General features: G+C 39.1%; 1 protein-coding gene across 2 annotated transcripts in view; it reads right to left on the reverse strand.

Moving 5' to 3' along the window:
• Positions 1–846: 846 nt before the first annotated feature.
• LOC137203350 (zinc finger protein 271) overlaps positions 847–20,253 on the reverse strand; it is a 51,198-nt gene continuing 31,791 nt past the window's right edge. Inside the window, exons 1-3 of one of the 2 annotated variants that reach the window (XM_067699323.1) lie at positions 12,616–12,738; positions 11,736–11,967; positions 847–3,837 (exon numbers count right to left, since the gene is read on the reverse strand). In XM_067699323.1, the coding sequence (XP_067555424.1) occupies positions 1,826–3,837; positions 11,736–11,784 (2,061 nt within the window). In that variant the 5' untranslated portion in view covers positions 11,785–11,967; positions 12,616–12,738 and the 3' untranslated portion in view covers positions 847–1,825. Of the gene's footprint in view, positions 3,838–11,735; positions 11,968–12,615; positions 12,739–20,253 lie in introns of those variants that run through there. The other variant, XM_067699324.1, reaches the window with a different exon arrangement.

Consider the following 20,253-nt stretch of genomic DNA (forward strand, 5'->3'; position numbering starts at 1 on the left):
CAGCCTCAGTAGCTGTGGCACATGGGCTTAGTTGCTTCCCAGCATGTGGGATCTTCCCGGACCAGGGCTCAAACCCATGTCCCCTGCATTGGCAGGCGGATTCTTAACCACTGAGCCACCAGGGAAGCCCTAGCATCACATTTCTTAACTGTCTTTTCTCCTTCATTTTAATTTCCACTTTATTCTTACTCTTTTAAGTACATGCTTCAGTCATTATTTTCCTAAACACTTAAGCATGAGGGCAGGAATCATTTTTTCTTCAGCAGCACTCAGTACAGTGCCTGACACTGAATATTTATTGAATTAATGACTAAGCACCATACTCTACATCACTTCTTATATTTTCTTGCTTCTGTGCCTTTGTTGATTATTCCCTCTGCCTTTATGCCTCTACTCCCATCCTTCAAAACTCAAATCTCAGGAGCTCCACAAAGCTTTTCCTTTTCTTTCCAATCAGAATTGAACCCTACCTCCTGTGAGCTCTTATAAGCGTCTTGCCTAACTTTATGATTATATTGAGCCATATATTTTCTGTATACATCAGCCTTTATCACTGTACAGTACATGTTTTTTGGGGACAGTATATTCTTCGTGTATACTACAAAACCTAAAAAAATGCCTTGCACATAATAATTTAACAATGTATGTTAAATTAAAATATTAATTGGATAATTATGGGGGATAGTCAAAGTAAATGACAGTAGCAGGATTTTAACAAATGGTTAATACCACAAAGACAATTTTTCTTATTTTTAAAAACGATTTGTTTTTCAGTTGAAAACATTGTGTACACATGGCATATTATCAACATATATGTCAGAAATCAACAAACAAAACAAAGTCTGATGAATGTTGCCATTAAAAAAAAGATCAATAGGTCTTTTTATTTTTAGACAGAATATGCAATATCAATTAGTCATGTGGGTGTTACTTTAGCTAACATTTTTGTTCAATCTATAGATGACAGACAGGATAAACATAGTAGTAGAGAAATATTCACACTTTAACATATGGAATTATTTTTTAAAAAATTGTTTCACATATTTAGAAACTGTAATTAAATGGTAGTGTTGAAGAAGTAATTCCAAACCACTAAAGTTTATGGATGGGCTACATTATTAAGAGCAAAATAAATTCATGTTTGCTGTGAACACCACAGGAACTTGAAAACTCATGCTCACTAGGAAGACCAAAACTTGGCCACCCCCACAAAAAAAAGGATATTTCAGAAAATGGGGCACTAGAGTTATGCAGTTAATAAGTTTAATTCCAGAATAGCATAGCATGTTCACACAGAGGGAATTTAATAACTAATGTTTGCATAAGGTAGGATTCTCCAGCTTTCAGGAGATAAGTGGTATGCGAATTATCAGAGTGAATGCCAATTAAGATATGGGAAGGGTTTAAATTTCCCCTACATTCGCTAAAATAACTTCTGTGATATGCAATAGGTGATCTGGGCTCACAAAAGGTTTGAGATTATAACACTAATACATTTCCTTCTGATTGCACACAACACCACACTGGTTTTTACAATATCTGATAAGGTTCTGCATTAATTTGGTTAGACATTTCTTATAATGATAAAACTTTCCTCTTGTGCAGTGTTTGAATAAAAGACTAGAGCTTTTCTTACATTACAGCAGATAGAATTTTTTTCCATTGTTTCTGACATTCAGTAAAAATTTTTTCACATTGAGGGTTTTTCCAACAACTCACAGGATTCCTCCTCAGAATTTTTCTTTAGTAATGTCTGAGCTCTGAGTTAAACTTTCATTATAAAAATTGAATTAATATGTTTTCTCTCTAGTGTGTGTGGTCTTTTTTAATGTAGCACAAGAGTTGAGCATTGATTAAAACCTTTTTCATAATCATCCATAGCGTTCATAAGATTTTTTTCTGGCAGAGTGTCTCTGGTACTGAATAAAGTTGGTGTATACACTGAAGGTTTTCCCATATTCATCACATTTAGAGTGTCTTCCCCAGAATGGACTTTCTCATGATTAATAAGATCAGAGAGTTGGCTAAAATTTCTGCTGCACTGAACACACCTGTGGGGTTTCTCTCCAATGTGGATTCCCTGGTGTTCAGTAAGATCAGTGCATGCGCTAAAGGCTTTCCCAGACACATCACATTTATATGGATTTTCATTAGTGTGGATTCTTTGATGGTTAATAAGATCAGAGCGTCGACTAAAGCTTTTGCCACATTGATCACATGGATATGGTTTCTCCCCAGTGTGGATCCTCTTATGTAGGACAAGAGCTGAGCACTGACTGAAAGCCTTCCCACATTCATTACATTTATATGGTTTTTCCCCAGTGTGGATCCTCTGGTGCTTGATAAGGTCAGAGTTCTGACTGAAACTTTTGCTGCACTGTGTGCATGGATATGGTTTTTCTCCAGTGTGAATTCTCTGATGAAGAATAAGGTCAGAACTCTGACTGAAGGCTTTCTCACAACAATCACAATGATAGGGTTTTTCCCCAGAGTGTACTCTCTGATGTTTAGTGAGGTCTGAGCTTTGACTAAAACTTTTATTGCACTGATTACATGCATACGGTTTCTCTCCAGTGTGTATTCTCTGATGTTTCACAAGGTCTGAACGACGACTAAAACTTTTAGTACAATCGCTACATGGATAGGGTTTCTCTCCAGTGTGGATTCTCTGATGCAGAATAAGGTTTGAGCTTTGACTAAAGGTTTTCCCACACTCATCACATTCATAGGGTTTCTCACCTGTATGAATTCTATGATGTTTAATAAGGTCTGATCTTCGACTAAACATTTTATTGCACTGGTTACATGGGTAAGGCTTCTCTCCAGTGTGAATTCGTTGATGATTAACAAGATCTGAAAGTCTACTGAAGGTTTTGCTACACTGATTACATGGATAGGGTTTCTCTCCAGTGTGAATTCTCTGATGCAGAATAAGGACTGAGCTCTGATTAAAAGCTTTCCCACATTCATTACATTTATAGGGTTTCTCTCCAGTGTGGATCCTTCGATGTTTAATAAGGTCTGAGTTCTGACTGAAACTTTTGCTACACTGATTACATGGATATGGTTTCTCTCCAGTGTGGATTCTCTGATGTAGAATAAGATCTGAGCTCTGACTGAAGGCTTTTCCACACACATCACATTTATATGGTTTCTCACCAGTATGGATTCTTTGATGTTTTATAACATCAGAACTCTGACTAAAATGTTTGTTACACTGGTTACATGTATAAGGCTTCTCTCCAGTATGTATTCTTTGATGTTTAACCAGGTCTGAGCGCTGGCTAAAACTTTTACTACAATGACTGCACTGATAGGGTTTTTCTCCTGTATGTATTCTCTGATGTATAATAAGATCAGAGCTCTGACTGAAGGCTTTCCCACATTCATCACATTTGTAAGGTTTTTCACCAGTGTGGACTCTTTGATGTTTAATAAGGTCTGAGCTCCGACGGAAACTTTTAATACACCAATTACAAGGATAGGGTTTCTCCCCAGTATGGATTCTCTGATGCAGAACCAGGGCTGAGCTCACATTAAAGGCCTTTCCACACTTATCACATTCATAGGGTTTCTCCCAATGGGTTCTTTGATGCCTAATAAGGCCTGTACTACAAGCAAAGTTTTGCCCACATTCATCACAGTTATATTGTCTTCTTTTGAAGAGGTTCTGATCCTTTTCATTGAATTTATCCCCAAATCCACAGAATTCCCTGCATTCAGAATCCTGGAGAACATCATCTCTGGGGTTACCAGACTCTTCAGTCAATGGTTCAATTTTTGCTGTAATTTCCTCCTCGGAAGCCAGCTCTCCAACCTTGGCCTTAGTCTCACCATCTAGAACAATAAAATATAAATGGAATATGTTCTCCATACTGTAAGAAAGTTTCAGGTGAAATATATTAGTATTTTCCTATGAAAATACTGAAAATTATCTTCTGAGAGGGAAACTAAGAAGAATCAACAAGTAATGGATAATCGTCTATTGAAGTGGCTTATCAGATATGTTCTGTATATGTCTGTCACAGGAGATCTGGGAATACTGAAACCTAATTACAGTGATTAGGAAAGTTTGACTATATTAGAGCTAATACATAAACAACTTACTGACATATATAAAGTAGGCAGTATGAATGAATACTTGGGTGAAGGAGTGGGGGAGGAGGTGAAAGGGAGGGAGAGGAGGAGGAGGCAGTGGCAGCCAGGCTGTCACTGTGAGTGTATACCAACCAGGCTGGTCACATGTTGTCATTAGTGGAAAGAAAGAAGCATCAAGCTCAGGAATGGTTAGAAAAGAAGCCTGAATTTTCAAAAAGAGGTCTACATAGTCCTCCACCTCTTTTGCCCTGATTATTAGAAAGAAGTGGCCTAGAAAACATGATCCTTTTGGGAACAGCCATATTCAGTGACCAAACTTCCTTACTAAGGTATGTGGACCAGAAAAAGGTTAGGGAGGTAGGATCAGAAATCTCTTTTGAGTTGATTTTTGAGGAGATTATTCCTCTGCTCAACAATACCAGAGGCCTGTAATGGTAGAGAACATGGGCGCTCCATTGAAATTCTTGAGACTATCAGTCCATTATTAAGTGGTGTTTACTATAAAAGGCACACCATTCTCAGACTGCAAATGGTCTAGAGAGCTGAAAACATGACAAAGATTAATTTCAAGGGCTAGAGTCCAAAATCCCAAGCCTCCAAGTGGAGGCTTATCCTCTTTGCCAAAGGCAAAGGGTACTGGAAAAAGTAAAGTATTGCGGTAAATCTAAATGTGTATGTACTGAATGATATAAGCAATATGAATGTCTCATGGATTTTACAATATATACGTAGAGTTAAAATATATGGCAAAAATAGCACAAGAGGAGGGAGGTAAATAGAACTATAATATTACAAGGTCTTTGGGTTATCCTAGAAATAATAAATTAAGATAAACTGTAATAAATCAAATGTGTATGTTGTAACTTCTAAGGCAGCCTTTTTCAACTAGGGTTCCACAAGAAAATAAAAAGAAAATAATTTGCCTGACTATTTTCTTAATTCTCCCAAAGATGGTAGATAGCAAGTAAATCAATAGATGTACAGAAGAAACATTAACATGTAACTTACAGTGGATGCCTCAGAGCATTTTGGCTTAATTCTCTCACAGAATCACATTTGAGAAAGGCTGCTATTAGGTGACAATTAAATAACAATAAAAGGATGTATAAACAATAAGCTAATAGAGAAAAAAACAGAAAAATAAAAAACTTGATAACATAATTAAATTAGGCACAAGGGGAGAAAAAAGAAAAACAAAAAAGAAACAAAATATGGGAAAATAACAAAAAATAAGATGGCACATTTAAATCCAAACATCAACTATGTTACATGTAAATTAACTACTTCAATAAAAAGCAAAGAAAGACCAACAGCTAACATCATACTTAATGGTTAAACATTAAATGCTTTTGTCCTAGGAACAAGGGAGGAAAATAAGGATGCCCTCTCTTAACTACATTTATTCAATATTGTACAACTTTTACTCAATATTCATAGTAAATGCAATACGACATGAAAAATAAATGAGGCATACAAGAAGTCAAACAGTCTTATAGACTATGCAGTCACGTATACAGAAAATACTAAAGTGTCTTTAAAAAGTTATTAGAACTCGTAAATGGTTTTATTAGTGCAATACACAAAACCTGATTGTATTTCTGTATACTAGCAATGAACAATTAGAACCTAAAATTAAAAACAATTTTTTTCAATTGCACCAAAAAAATGAAATAATTAGAAACAAATTCAATGAAATATGTGCAGTATCTGCATAATGAAAACTACAAAATGTTGCTGAGAGAAATTAAAGATCTAATAAATAGAAATATATGCCATCATTTACGTATAGGAAGATTTAATATTGTTAAAGTGATGAAATTCTCCCCAAACTGATCTATGGATTCAATGCAACCCCAATCAAAATCTCAGCAGGGCTCTTCATAGAAACTGACAAACCGATTCTAAACTTTGTGTAGAAAGGCAGAGAAGGGTCTAAACAATTTTGAAAAAGAAGAACAAAATTAGAGAGCTTATACTCCCTGATTTCAAGCTTTACTACAAAGCTACAGTAATCAAGGCAGCGAGGTACTGGCATAGGATAGACATATCCATTAATGGAACAGAACAGAGTCTATAAATAGATCCAAACATATATGTACAACTGACCTTCAACAAAGTTGCCCATATAATTCAAGGGTGAAAGGGTAGTCTCTTTTCAAAAAAAGTGTTACAACTGGATATCATAATAACAAAAATTAACTCTGACTCTTTCTTTATGCTATACACAAAAATTAACTAGAAATGTAATATAAACCTAAATATAAAAGCTAAAACTATAATACTTCTAGAAGAAAGCAAAGCATAGATGACTAAAATTAATGCACAGAACTGAGAAAACAAATTTGTGTTGTTTAAGCCACCTAGTCTGTGGTTTTGTTATAGCCCTAGCAGGCAAATACAGCATGTTTTTTAACTTTATACATTTATGGAATCATACCACACGTATTCTGTGACTTGTTTTTTTACTCAACATTATGTTTGGAAGATTCATCCACAGTCATGTGTGTAGCTGTAGTCCATTCATGTTCACTATTATAGTGTGACATACACCACAAGTGATTTATCCATTCTTCTTCAATGGATAAGAACATTTTGCTATTTCAAACAATGCTGATATGAATATGCTGGTACGTCTATCTTGATACACATATCCAAATGTTTCTCTACGTTATATAAATTTAGGATCAGAACTGTTAGGTCTTCAACTAGACTTTTCCAAAGTGGTTAAGCCAATTCACACTTCCATCAGGTGTATATAGTTCACATTGCTCTATATTCTAACCAACATCAAGTCTATTCTCTTTTTAACCCAGTGCAATCAGGCTTTTATCTCCGTAACTCCATCAAAACTGCACTTATTAAAGTCCCTAATATGCTTTATCTTGACAAATCCAGTGGTCAATTTTCAATCTTATTCTTGATTTGTTTGACATAGTTGACTACTCTCTTAAATCATTTGCTTTCTTCCTGCTAACTTACCTTTCTCCTGCTCTCCATACAACAGTCAGAGTGATCTTTACATGTTATCCTGTGTAAAGAGTTCCAATGGTTTCCCATTTCACTGGGAATAAATTCTAAGTCCTTACCGTGACTTAGAAGGTTCCATATGATCTGGTCCCTTTCTTTCTCTCTGCCCTCATTTCATTCTAAACCACCCCTATCACATGTCTACCCCAGGCTTATTACTCTGTTCCTGCTATATCTATGGGCCTCTGACTTTTGCTATTCCCTCCACCTGGAAGACTCTTCTCTCAGATGGTTACATGGCTTATGCTTTCACTTTGGTTATCTCTCTAACCAACTGTTACCACCTCAGAAAGGCACAATGTTGGTGGGCCCTGCATTTTTGAGGCAACAGATACCACAGTAAATGTGCTGAAATGACCAATTTGAGTAACTTGCACAGTTGCTACTTTTGAGTGAGGCTTAGAGTAAAAAAACGTTCTGCAGTAGGACCATGTTGCAATGCAAGCTGTCCTGTCACATGACCCTTATTAACCAGGATAACCAATGGTATTGGAAGTGTCTGCAGCAGTCACGGTTGCTGTATGGAGCCTCTTGCAAGCCTCTATAAGAGAACCACACTGGAGTAAGGCCATACTGTCTTCTGCCAACAATTTTCTAAGTGAAAAGCAGATCCTGGCTTGCTTTTGGGCACTAACAGAAACTTAATGCTTGACCACAGGGCACCAAATAACTATTGCAAACTGACCACTATGTATTAGTTGTTATTTGACCCATCAATTCATAAAACTGAACATACAAACCAGTATTCCATTATAAAAGCATATCTGGAAGACAAGTATATTCCATGTGCTAGTGACTCAGATTCCCATGGTACTTGTTCCTACTGCTCCACTACCTCTCCCCCTCAACCTATATTCATGGCCCTATGGGAATTCCCTATTACCAGTTAACAGAGGAGGAAAATGTACAGAACTGGTTTGTAGATGGGCCTGCCCAGTGTGTGGGCACCACCTGAAAGTGAGTACCTTTCACTTACACCCCTACTCAGGGGTGGCCTTAAACATGCTGGTAAAGGCAAATCCTTCCAGTGGGCAGAATTTCAGGTATACACCTGGTGGTCTACTTTCCATGGAAGGCAATATAGTCTAAGACACATGTATATACTGATCCATGGATAGTGACTAATGGGTTATTTGATTAGTTAGGTACCTGGAAAGAACAAGATTGGAAGACAAGAAATAAGAATTCTGGAGGAAAAGTATGAGGATAAACCAAAGAATGACTATGTTTGTGGCCCATGTGAATCCTCACCAAAGGGCATCCACTGTGGAGAAGACTCTCAATCAGAAGGATGGACTTGGTGATCTATATTATGAATGTTAATCAGCCTTTTTACCAATGTTTGCCCAATGGACTCATGTACAAAGAGGTCATGGCAGCAGGGATGGAGGCTATATATGGGCTCAACAATACGGACCTCCACTTATCAAGATTGATATGCCTATAATCATTGCTATGTGCCCAAGTAGCCAACTGCTAAGGCCCTAATAAGGTACCATTCCCTAGAGAGGAAACAGCTAGCCACTTGGGGACAGATTTATTACATCTGACCCCTTTTATTATGGAAAGGGCAGCAACTTCAAAGGACTAAATACATAGTCTAGATACAAATTTGCATTGACTTAAGAGAATGCCGTATATATTATCATGGTACTCTCTATAATATTACCTCCAAAGGAGTCATTTTACAGGGAAGGAAGTTAAGCAATGATCTAATACACATATAATTCATGGGTCTTACCACATGTCCCATCATCCAGAAGTAAGTGGATTATGATAATGGTGGAATGATTAAATGTAGGCTTAGTTACAGTACAAGCTAGACAAGAACACCTTGATAAGTTTGGGGTGCTGTCATACAGGATGCAATATACGCATTAAACTAAAGGGTGATAAACAGTGTTGTCTCCCCCATGGCCATAATACATGGGTATAGGAACGAAGGGTGGTAGAGAAAATAATAATGTCTCTTCTTACTATATACCTCATAATCCACTTATATTATTTTTGCTTCCTATCCCTATGATCTTGGGCTTGGTGAGTTCAGGGTTCTGATTCTCAAAGGAAAAATACTTCTACCATGAGACAAAGTCATAATTTTGTTAAATTTGAAGTTGAGACTGCTTCCTGCTTCAGCATTTTGGGCTCCTCAAACTGCCAAACCAGCCCGCAGAGATGGGGTCCCTCTACCGGCCAGAATGACTGATACCAATCACCAGTGGGGAAATGGTTGCTGCTACTGGAACTCAGAGGACTCAGTGGGGGTGCCTCGTAGTTCTCTCATGTCTAATAGGCCCAGTCAATGGTTCACGGAAGTAACCTGAAAGAGACAGGATCACCAAGGACTCAGGTCATCTAGAAAAGGTTTATTTTATTTGACTAGATAAAGAACTCTGTGCCACTGAGATTCTGGCAGAAGGTAAGGGCAATATGGAGTGGGTGATGGGAGAGGATAGTTACGACTATCAGCTTAGGCTTTGCGTATGCTGTTCTCCATCCCTTGTTGATTTCTGTAATCCTTCCCATCCTCTTTATGAAACTTTGAATTACCCAATTTGAATGAGCCATCTGTTTCCTGCCAGAATCCTGACTGATACATCTTATATAACCATTATCACTATCTGACACTACACTGTATACTTATATATTTCCTATTTCCCCTACTAGAATGTAAAGTCCTTGAGGGCAAAGGCTTCTCTGATTAGTTCACTGCTACATCCCCAGAACTTAGAACAGTGGCTGATACAAAGTAAACCCTCAGTAACTAATAATATTATTATTAATGGTTAATAATCATTAATAAGCTATGATCTTATGAACTAATAAAATTTATCAACAATAAATATTTGTTGAACAGTTAATTAAATGATTTGAAGGATACATTAATGTATTAATGTATCCAGTGACTACCTCTAAATGGTGGAGTTGTAGGTTATTAAAATTTCTATTTTGTGCCTTTCTATATTTTATAAATGCACTTTAATATAATTATATTTCTTTATCATAAAAAAAGTATTTTATACACATTCTAAGAGACACAAACACATATAGTATGTATGTCAATTTAAGTAAAACAACAAGGAGGAGGCAGTGATTCTCAGGAAAGAAGACAGCTAGATGCCTTAGAATAGACTCTTAAGGAAAAACAAATTCTAAATACAGGAGAGAGAAACTAAATAAAATAAAATAAAAGATACTCCAGCGCTTCCCTGGTGGCGCAGTGGTTGAGAGTCCACTTGACGATGCGGGGGACGCGGGTTCGTACCCTGGTCCGGGAGGATCCCACATGCTGTGGAGCGGCTGGGCGCGTGAGCCATGGCCGCTGAGCCTGCACGTCCGGAGCCTGTGCTCCGCAACGGGAGAGGTCACAACAGTGAGAGGCCCGCGTACGAAAAAAAAAAAGATACTCCAAAACTAAAGACAGGCAAAAGATTTAGAGTAAAAGAAAAGAACAACAGGTTAATTTCATAGGCAAAACAGCAGTAATGGAAAGACCAAAATCAAAAAGCAGCAAAATATGATGTGGAAATGAGAGCCTGCAGAACATCTGAACAAAGTCAGCACCAAGATTATCTTACTAAAAATAACAGTGACTACCATTCGTAAAGAATTTACTACCAGCCAGGTATCTGCTCAGAGCCGTATATATGGAATCTTATCTAGTGCTTGTGGTATCTGTTATAATAGTAATGGACCCCAATGATCCTATCTCCTAATATCTATATCCTTGTGTGGTTTTCTCCCACAATGACTCTGGAATTGGTTATGTGACTTGCTTTGGTCAATGAGATAATAACAAATGTAACGCAAACACAGGTTAGAAAAGTGCTTAGCATCCCTCTCTCTTTTTAAAGACTAGCTGCCCCGTGAAGAAGTCTAGGCTAGCCTGCCGGAGATACATGACCCAAGCTATAGCCAGCACCAACAGCTGGACATGTTATGATTGATACCAACATAGACCCTGGCCCTAGTTGAGCATGAGTGATTCCAGAAGAAAACTGCCCAGCTGAACCCAGCCCAAGCCAATGACCTACAGAACCATAAGAAAATAACATGGTTGAAAAATGTCTTAGTGTTTTAGGTCACTAAGTTTTGGGGTCCTTTATTATGGAGTAATAGATAGACACAACCCTCAAAATAACTTCCAAGGTATGAGTTATTATACACTTAAAAAGTGAGGAAACAGGATTATTTTTAAAAAATGTAAGTAACTTACTGAAGCTAGTAAATGACAAAGCTAGTATTTGAATCCAGGTGTCAGATTCCAAAACTTTTAACTATGCCCCAACAGTACATGAGAAAGATGACTTGAAAAGATTTTAAAGGGCAAATACCAAACACTGACAGATTGGTAATAAGGTGATTATAATGGGAAAAATGGATGACACTGGGTACTTAAGGAGAGGAAGGAAAACCAAGAGAATTTGATTGACAGAATGTACAATAAAGCCATGGGCTTGGAGCACAAAAGAAATGGTACTGCATAATACAGTGAGGGGTAGGCAATGAGGCATACCAATAGCACTTGAAGACACTAACATAGCAAGGTAACACGGCGCCCACCCCCCAACCCACCCAAACCACTAAGAAAGATACACACTGCTTCTCACCTGACAGAAGGTAGTGTTCTTGAGCTTCATAATTGAATTGGATCTCCATAGACTGCTACTGGACACTTGACACCTCAGGGAGCAACTGGAGATTTACCATTTCCTCACTAAGCTTTTCTTGTCCACGTAGGAGTCTGAGACCTGGAGGCAACTGGGCACCACTGGACTTGGAAGGGAATCATTGCGGAGACTGGAGATATAAGTCCTGAGACTAGACCACCAGGAGCATCCTCTAGATATAAAAGAAGTTAAAGAGAAAACAAAATCTCATTTAACTTTCAAGCGCTTTTCTTTCAAATTTACTACGCTTCTTTCCCTATCATTCAGGAGTCACGCATCACCCCTCTTGGACATACATTCTCCATTCCAAACCTAGAGATCTTCAAAGATAATCAGGGGGTTAATGCTACCAAAATCAGGATATAACTGTAAAGATAAGGCAGGGGAGGGAATTTCAGAATTTTGCCCTAGCGATTAGCTAGCTCTATGTTATTCGCTGCCCCTTCTACACCGAAATGACACTACTGATCCATCATCATGATCTGTCTCTCCCTCCTTCCGTTCTTATCACACTCACGCATTCGTCCGCTGATTCGTGTGAATGCATCCAAGCTCTGGATTCCACCCGCCCCCAAAGTTTCTGGTGTTCATTCAGCTGAACCCAACGCTAGTCAAGGGCTGACCGCGTACCAAAAGCACACCAGGCCGAGAACCGACCAGCTCGCAGTGCCCAGGAGCAGCGCCTGGGGGCCACGTCGGCAGCCTCGACCCCCCACGGACTCAAGAAACAGCATACGGTTCCCCGGTGGCGCTGCAAGGCCGCTGGGGAGGGCAGATCACCCGAGTTCCTCCGCCTTCCGTGAGCCGACATCACCCATACCTCGATGTATTCTCTAAGTCACCGTCAAGCCTCACACCCTGTAAACCGGCCATCACCGCCGACCGCTCTAGGAATCTGGGAGGATTGCTCAGCTCTATGGCGCGTAGCTTCGCACGTGCGCACGCGCGGGGCGGGGGGCGGCGAGGTGAGCTGGGGGCCGGGAGTTGCCGAGATTTAACCCTGAACAGCTGCGGATCTGGCCCTAGCGGAGCCGTAGCGAGGGGCCTGGCTGGCACTATCTTCTAATTCCTTTTTTTTTTTTTTTAAATACGTGTGTGTGTGTGTGTATATACATGCACACACATAACTTAATCACTTCGGATTTTTAAAAATGAATTATTTTGGCTGCGTTGGGTCTTCGTTACTGTGAGCGGGCTTTGTCGCGGGCGAGCGGGGGCTACTCTTCCTTGCGGTGCGCAGGCTTCTCATCGCGGTGGCTTCTCTTGTTGCGGAGCACGGGCTCTAGGCATGAAGGCTTCAGTAGTTGTGGCTCGCGGGCTTTAGAGCACAGGCTCAGTAGTTGTGGTGCACGAGCTTAGTTGCTCCGCGGCATGTGGGATCTTCCCAGACCACGGATCGAACCTGTGTTCCCTGCATTGGCAGGCGGATTCTTAACCACCGCGCCACCAGGGAAGTCCCCCTATCTGCCAATTCTTGACGTGAATGTCAGAAAACATCTTTCTAGAAAGCTCCCTGGGGGCAGGGTAGGTTTTCTGACTACAAAATGAGTTCTTCCTTAATTATCTCTCTCTTTTTTTTTTAATCCCTTCCCCCACCCACCCAACCCCAAACCTGTCAATCAGATTCGCTGGTGTGCTTCCATTCTAACTTTCTTCCTGTCCTCTCTGGTTTTCCCCCCAGCACAGTGGCATGCCTCTAATAAAATACTGATTTCTGGGCCCCACGCCGGTTTAGAATCAGTAAGTCTGTCATGAGAGCCCAGGTTCTCAGGTGATCCTGATGCTGCTGGTCCTGGGACCACACTTTGAGAACCACTGCCTTAAAAATAAACAATGCTCAGGAATTAATCCCTAAATTGCTGCGAAGCTGGATTTTCACCTACTTTGCTATCAAGAAAGGCCATGGGGTCTCCTAAAATGTTTGCTTGCCAATACAATCCTCATTGTGGCTAAAGGATCAGGGTGAGAAGGACCTGAAAGGGGGTGGGGGAGGGCATCAGGGTAGGAAAGGATATTGCTGTTTCCTTGGCAATATCTTGGGAAATAAGGGCGGGGGGCAGGGGGGGAAGATATAGAAATAAGAAATAATAGAAGTATTGAGACCGGTGAGACATGTGACTTGGGTTAAGATGTCGGAGGAAAAGGTATAGGTTTGAGAAAATGGTGACTGGCTGAAGTAATGATTGAGGTAGAGGAAGAGGGTTTTCTGTTCCAGCCTAAGACCCTGTTCTGATTTATGAAATCTTAGGGATGTGTGAATGAGACCCTGATAAAATGTAAGGAGCTCGTTTGTGTCCAGCCCTCCCAAGTAGGGAGTACAGATGCTTTTTAAAAAATAGCTTTACTGATGTATAACAGGCATACAATAATCAGCAAATATTTAAAGTATACAATTTGGTAAATTTTGTCATATGTATACAACTGTGAAACCATCACCACAATGAAAATTGTGACCACATCCCCAAAAGTTTCCTCCTTCCCTTGATAATCCCTCCCTTTCCTACCACAGCCCCCAACCACTGTTCTGCTTTCTGTTACTATAGATTAATTAGCATTTTCTAGAGAGTTATTTAAATGGAATCAAACAGAATGCACTCTGTTTTGAACTCAGACTTCTTTCTAAGCATTATTATTTTGTGATTTGTCTATCTTGCTGTGTGTATCAATAGTCCACTCCTCCTTTTTGTTGCTGAATAATATTCCATTGGATGTACACACCACAATTTGTTTATCCATTCACCAGCTGATGGGCATTTGGGTTATTTATAGTTTTTTCACTATTACGAATAAAGGTGTTATGAACATTTGTGTACAAGTCTTTATATGGACATATGCTTTTTTCTCTTTCCTGGTTAAGTGTATGTTTAACATTTTAAGAAACTGCTACACTGCTTTTCAGAGTGGCTGAATCATTGTGCATTCCCACCAACAGTGTATGAGAATGCCACAGCTGACATACTTGTAATAGGTTTCCAGTAAAAGAGAATGGGAAAGTCAACCAAAGGTTAATTCTCACGTACAAATGTAAGGGTTTTGTTAATCTTTTACCCAGAAGTGATGAAGTGAACATAAATTTTCTGGGTGTTTAACCAAGAAAACCAAACTGTTCTTTCAGATTATGCTAGATTTGTTGCTTTGTGGAGTCCTACCAGAGATGTTACATTCTGTGAGTGAGTCTGAGAAACCAGCTTGGAGTTCAACAGTTCGATGGATTGGCCAGAACAAACCTAGACCCAACTGTGGTCCACTCCAGCTGACACTGAAGAGGCTCATCTCAGTAAGGTAAAAGACATTCAGAGGTTTCCAGAGAGATCGGGGTGGTAATACAGGCATGAAAATGATATCAGAGCCTCAAGAATGAAACTGATATGTTACCCCCGACCCCCAATATTCTACCTGATTTCTATTTCCTATTCCATTTCCTCTTGGGAGAAACTAGGCCAAACTAACATATGTCTGATTTAGGCATGGTTTGTAGAGTAGTGGTTCTTAATCTTTGAGATAATATAATTCCTTTGAGAATATGATGAAAACTATGGACCTCTTCCTCAGAAAGTTGAACATGAAGACCTACATGAGAACTTTTGCTTACCATGTATTACATTGCATTGGAAATTAATTTCCTTCGATACTTAGACTATATAAGCAATCTTCACAAAGAATGAACCTCAACTTAAAACTCAATCTCTAGGTTTAGGTAAAAAAGGGATATAAATCCAAATTGTGAAGGCAAATTTAAAAAAATTAACTTTCGTTTTGATCAAGTATGTATTAATGAGTAGGCTGCTGCTGTTTGTTTTGAATAAGACACCTGAATTACAACAATACAACACCTTTGAAATGTTAATGTGCGTGTCCAATTGACTTTGACTTTTCAAAAACAGAACAAGTGCTGAAAACTCAGATTCAGAAGGGGAAATAATGGCCAATATAATCAGAGTTCCCTAGGTTCACTTTGCAGAGATGGGTAGGCTTGTATCAGAAACACTAGAATTCTCCAAGACCTTTAGTGTTGAATTCAGATCAAATCATTTCTTTTGTCTTCAATCAAATGAGGTCATTGGCAACAATTTGAAGTCTTCAACTTCAAAACCAAGTCACAGTGGTTTAAACAACTCTTAGTTTGTACTTACCACACTGTTGTGTTGAATTGTGTCCCCCCCCCCTTAAAAGATATGTTCAACTCCTAACCTCTGTTACCTGAGAATGTGACTTTATTTGAAAATAGGGTCTTTGCAGATGTAATCAAGTAAAGATGAAGTCATACTGGTTTAAGGTGGGCCCTAATCCAATGACTGGTATCCATATACGAAGAGATGAATTCAGACACAGAGGGGACTCACAGAGAGAGGAGGATGCTATGTGAATGTGGAGGCAGAGACTGAAGTGATGCGTCCATAAGGGAAAGAACGCCAAGGACGGCAGCAACCACCTGAAGTTAGGAGACAGGCATGGAACCAGTCCTTCCCCAGAGCCTTCAGAGGAGCATGGCCCTTGCCAGCACCTTTGATTTTGGATTTCTAACCTCCAGACTGTGACAGAATCAATTTTTGTTGTATTAAACCACTCTGTCTGTGGTACCAGAAATGGGGTGCTGCTTTAACAAATACCTAAAAATGTAGATGTGGCTTTAGAATTGGGTAATGGCTAGAAGTTAGAAGAGTTTTGAGGCTCATGATACAAAAAGTCTAGGTTGCCTTGAAGAGATTGTTGGTAGAAATACGGACATTAAAGGTGACTTTGGCAGGGTCTCAGAAGGAAGTGAAAAGGACAGTAGAGGAATCCTCTGTCATCTTAGAGAATACATATATTGTCATGAACAGAATTTTGCTAGAAATAATGAGCATTAAAAAAATACTTCTATACAGAGTGAAGTCAGAAAGAGAAAAACAAATATCGTATATTACTGCATATATGTGGAATCTAGAAAAATGGTATAGATGAACTTATTTGCAAAGCAGAACTAGAGACACAGATGTAGAGAACAAATGTATGGATACCAAGGGGGAAGGGGGGATGGGAGGAACTGGGAGATTGGGACTGACACATATACACTACTGATACTATGTATAAAATAGAGAACTAATGAGAACATACTGTATAGCACAGGGAACTCTGCTTAATGCACTGTGGTGACCTAAATGGGAGGGAAGTCCAAAAGGGAGGGTATATATGTGTATGTATGGCTGATTCATTTTGCTGTGCAGTAGAAGCTATTACAACATTGTGAAGCAACTATACTCCAATAAAAATTAAAAAAAAAAAAACTTCTGGTGGGGGGAATTCCCTGGCAATCTAGTAGTTAGAACTCAGCATTTTCACAGCTGGGGCCCAGGTTCAACCCCTGGTCTGGGAACTAAGATCCCACAAGCCACGCGGCGTGGCCAAAAAAGAGGTCTTAGGCAGAAATGAAGAAAACATTACTGGAAACTGGAGAAAGGTGATAGATGTTAGAAAGTAGCAGAAACTTTGCTGAATCATATTCTGCTGTTGGACAGAAAACAGAACTTGTGATGACCTTGGGTAATTAACTGAGGATATTTCCAAGCAAAATGTGTAAAGTGGGGCTTGATGTTTTTTCCTTGCTGATTATAGTAAAATGTGAGAGGAAGAGATAAATTGAGGAAGGAACTGTTAAGCAAAAAGGAATCAGTACTTGATGATTAGGAAAATCCTCAGCCTACACAGATAGCATGCTCTGGAGACAAGGCCATAAGTGTAGCTGGACAACCTTTTGGTGAAGAGGTTGGATGTGTGATTCATGGATCCAATCAACCATCTCAACAGAAACCAGGAATAGAAATGGGGTTATCCATAGGAAGGATCTGTGGAGGACCCTTGTATCCAATTGTGTGGATCCCCTGATATCCATGGAAGACCAACGTGGCTCTTGAGAATGTTATAGCACCAGAAACAACACCGCCATCTTGGACCGAATTTTTTTTTTTTTTTGGCTGTGCTGCAGGGCATGCAGGATTCTAGCTCCCTGACCAGGGATTGAACCCACGCCCCCTGCAGTGGAAGCGCAGGGTCTTAAGCACTGGACAACCAGGGAAATTCCTGACAGAGACAGGACAAAATAAAGGAAAGCTGTCAGACTTCTGGGATTCTACATCCAGGGAATGGACTACCCAGAGGGTGGGTCCACTACTGAGGGCTGAGACACCAAGGCCACCTCAGCTGAGAGTGGCTCAGGGGCCAATGGGACCTATGTGGCCCAGAGACTGGGGTTGATAGTGTTTTCACTGACCCAGAGGGCATATCAAGCCACAGAGTAATTTGGGAACTCTAAAATATTTAGAAATTAAACAACCCATATCTAAATAACCTACGGTTCAAAGAAGAAATCACAAGGGAAATTAGAAAATGTTTTATGCTGAATGAAAATGAAATGCAACATATAAAATTTTATAGGGTGCAGCTACAGCAGTGCTTAGAGGAAATTTTTTAGCTTTGAAATGCCTATATTAGAAAAGAAAATCTCGTATCAGTAACCTAAGTTTCCACGTTAAGAAACTTAAAAATGAAGAGCAAACTTAACAACAACCAAAACAAGCAGGAGGAAGGAAGTAATAATGATTTGAGTAGTAATTAATGAAATAAAAAGCAGAAAAACAATTTTAAAAAAACAAACCAAAATTTGGTTCTTTGAAAATACCAACAAAAATTGACAAGCCTTTACTAGACTGACCGAAGAAAAAAGAGAGATTAACAAAATCCGAAAAGAGGGGACATCACTACCAACCCTATAGAGATTTAAAGGGATTATTGTTATGCCAACACATTACACAACATAAGTGAAATGGGCAAATTACTAGAAATATACAAATTACTAAAACTGACTGGAAAAGAAATAGAAACTGTGAATAAATATATGAAAAGTAAAGAAATTGAGTTAGTGATAAAAATTTTTCTATCAAAGTAAAGCACAAAAGCACAGGCTCAGATGACTTCACTAGTGAATTCTATCAAACAGTTTAAGAATAATACCAATCCTTCACAATCTCTCCCAGAAAATAAGTGGGGCCAGTAATTACTCTGATACCAAAGCCAGCAAAGATATCATAGGAAAAGAAAACTACAGACCAATACCTCTAACAATATGGACACAAATATCTCAAACAATAGTAAATTAAATTCCTTAATATATTAATAAATTATACACCATAATCAAGTAGAATTTATCTTAGTAATACAAGGTTGGTTTAATATTCAAAAATAAATTAATGTACTTAGAGACTTAAATACTTCACTCTGAATAATGTTCACCAATAATAAAATGTCTGAGTGTTGGCATAATCACACAATATAATATTATTAGAAGTGAAAATGTACAGTGTATATCTATAAAACAATATGAACAAATTTCACAAACAATGTTGAAGTCTGACTTAAAAGAGTGCATATTGAGTTCCATTTATATAAAATACAAAAATAGGCAAGGCCAACCTATCGTGCTCAATGTTCAGTGTAGTCTATCTTTCAGGGCTAGAGGAGGGTAGCGGCTTGAGGAGAGCACAAGGGGGTTTTCTAAGGACTGATAATATTCTGTTTTTTTATCTGAGTGCTAGTAACATGAGTGTGTTCAGTTTGTGACAATTCAACAAACGGTACATGCACATATTTACTGGTAAAATCAGCATTACTAACTGATACTACTTGGCTGGTCTGCACTCAAAGCATGACAACATAGACCAAATGCACCATTTTTTATTATAATGCTTCATCTTATTTTCTGAGACCTATCCAGTCTTATTCTCGCCCTGTCAGCTATTCCTCTTTTCTTTTATCTTCAATTTTTCTCCCCATTCACACTTTACCTTTTTTCTACAAATATAATTAGGTCTCTACCCTCCTCAGAAAACAAAGAAACACCTTTCAATCCTGTTGCCTAGACCAACCAGTGTCCTCTCTTTTTCCTTCCTGCATTATCACATTTCTTAAAAGGAATTATTATCTATTCTCAGGGCCTTACCATACACTTCTTAACCCCTGGCAAGGACATTCCTCAGGTAACATCTCTCTCTGACCCTTCTTCTGCCCTTCGCCTTAATTCCAGCATCACCTTAGTTCTCATCATCTCCAGCTCTCTGGCACAACTCCTAGTCACCTGTTCCCTCTCCTGAGATGCTCTCCTGGCTTTGATGTTTGAACCAGCTGGGCCCAACTTCCCTGAGAAGCCCCTCTTCTTTACCAACTCTTCCTCTTCCCACCCCCAGGTACTAGTATTTCATAATTCCCTGTTTATTTTCCATAAGATCTCCCTTGGTAATGTCATTCCCTTCCCCATCTTCAATCATATTTTCAGATACTAGCAAATCTTGCTAAGTTCACATTTTTAACCGCCTCTCCTCTTTTTTGCCCTTTAATCCTTTCTACAAAGTACTGTCAGATACTGCCCTGAAGTACAGTTCTGGCCATCTCACATATAAATGGTCTGCACCGTTCCTAAATGCTT

Source organism: Pseudorca crassidens, chromosome 12 (genome assembly GCF_039906515.1).
Source record: "Pseudorca crassidens isolate mPseCra1 chromosome 12, mPseCra1.hap1, whole genome shotgun sequence".
NCBI classification, from domain to species: Eukaryota; Metazoa; Chordata; class Mammalia; order Artiodactyla; family Delphinidae; genus Pseudorca; species Pseudorca crassidens.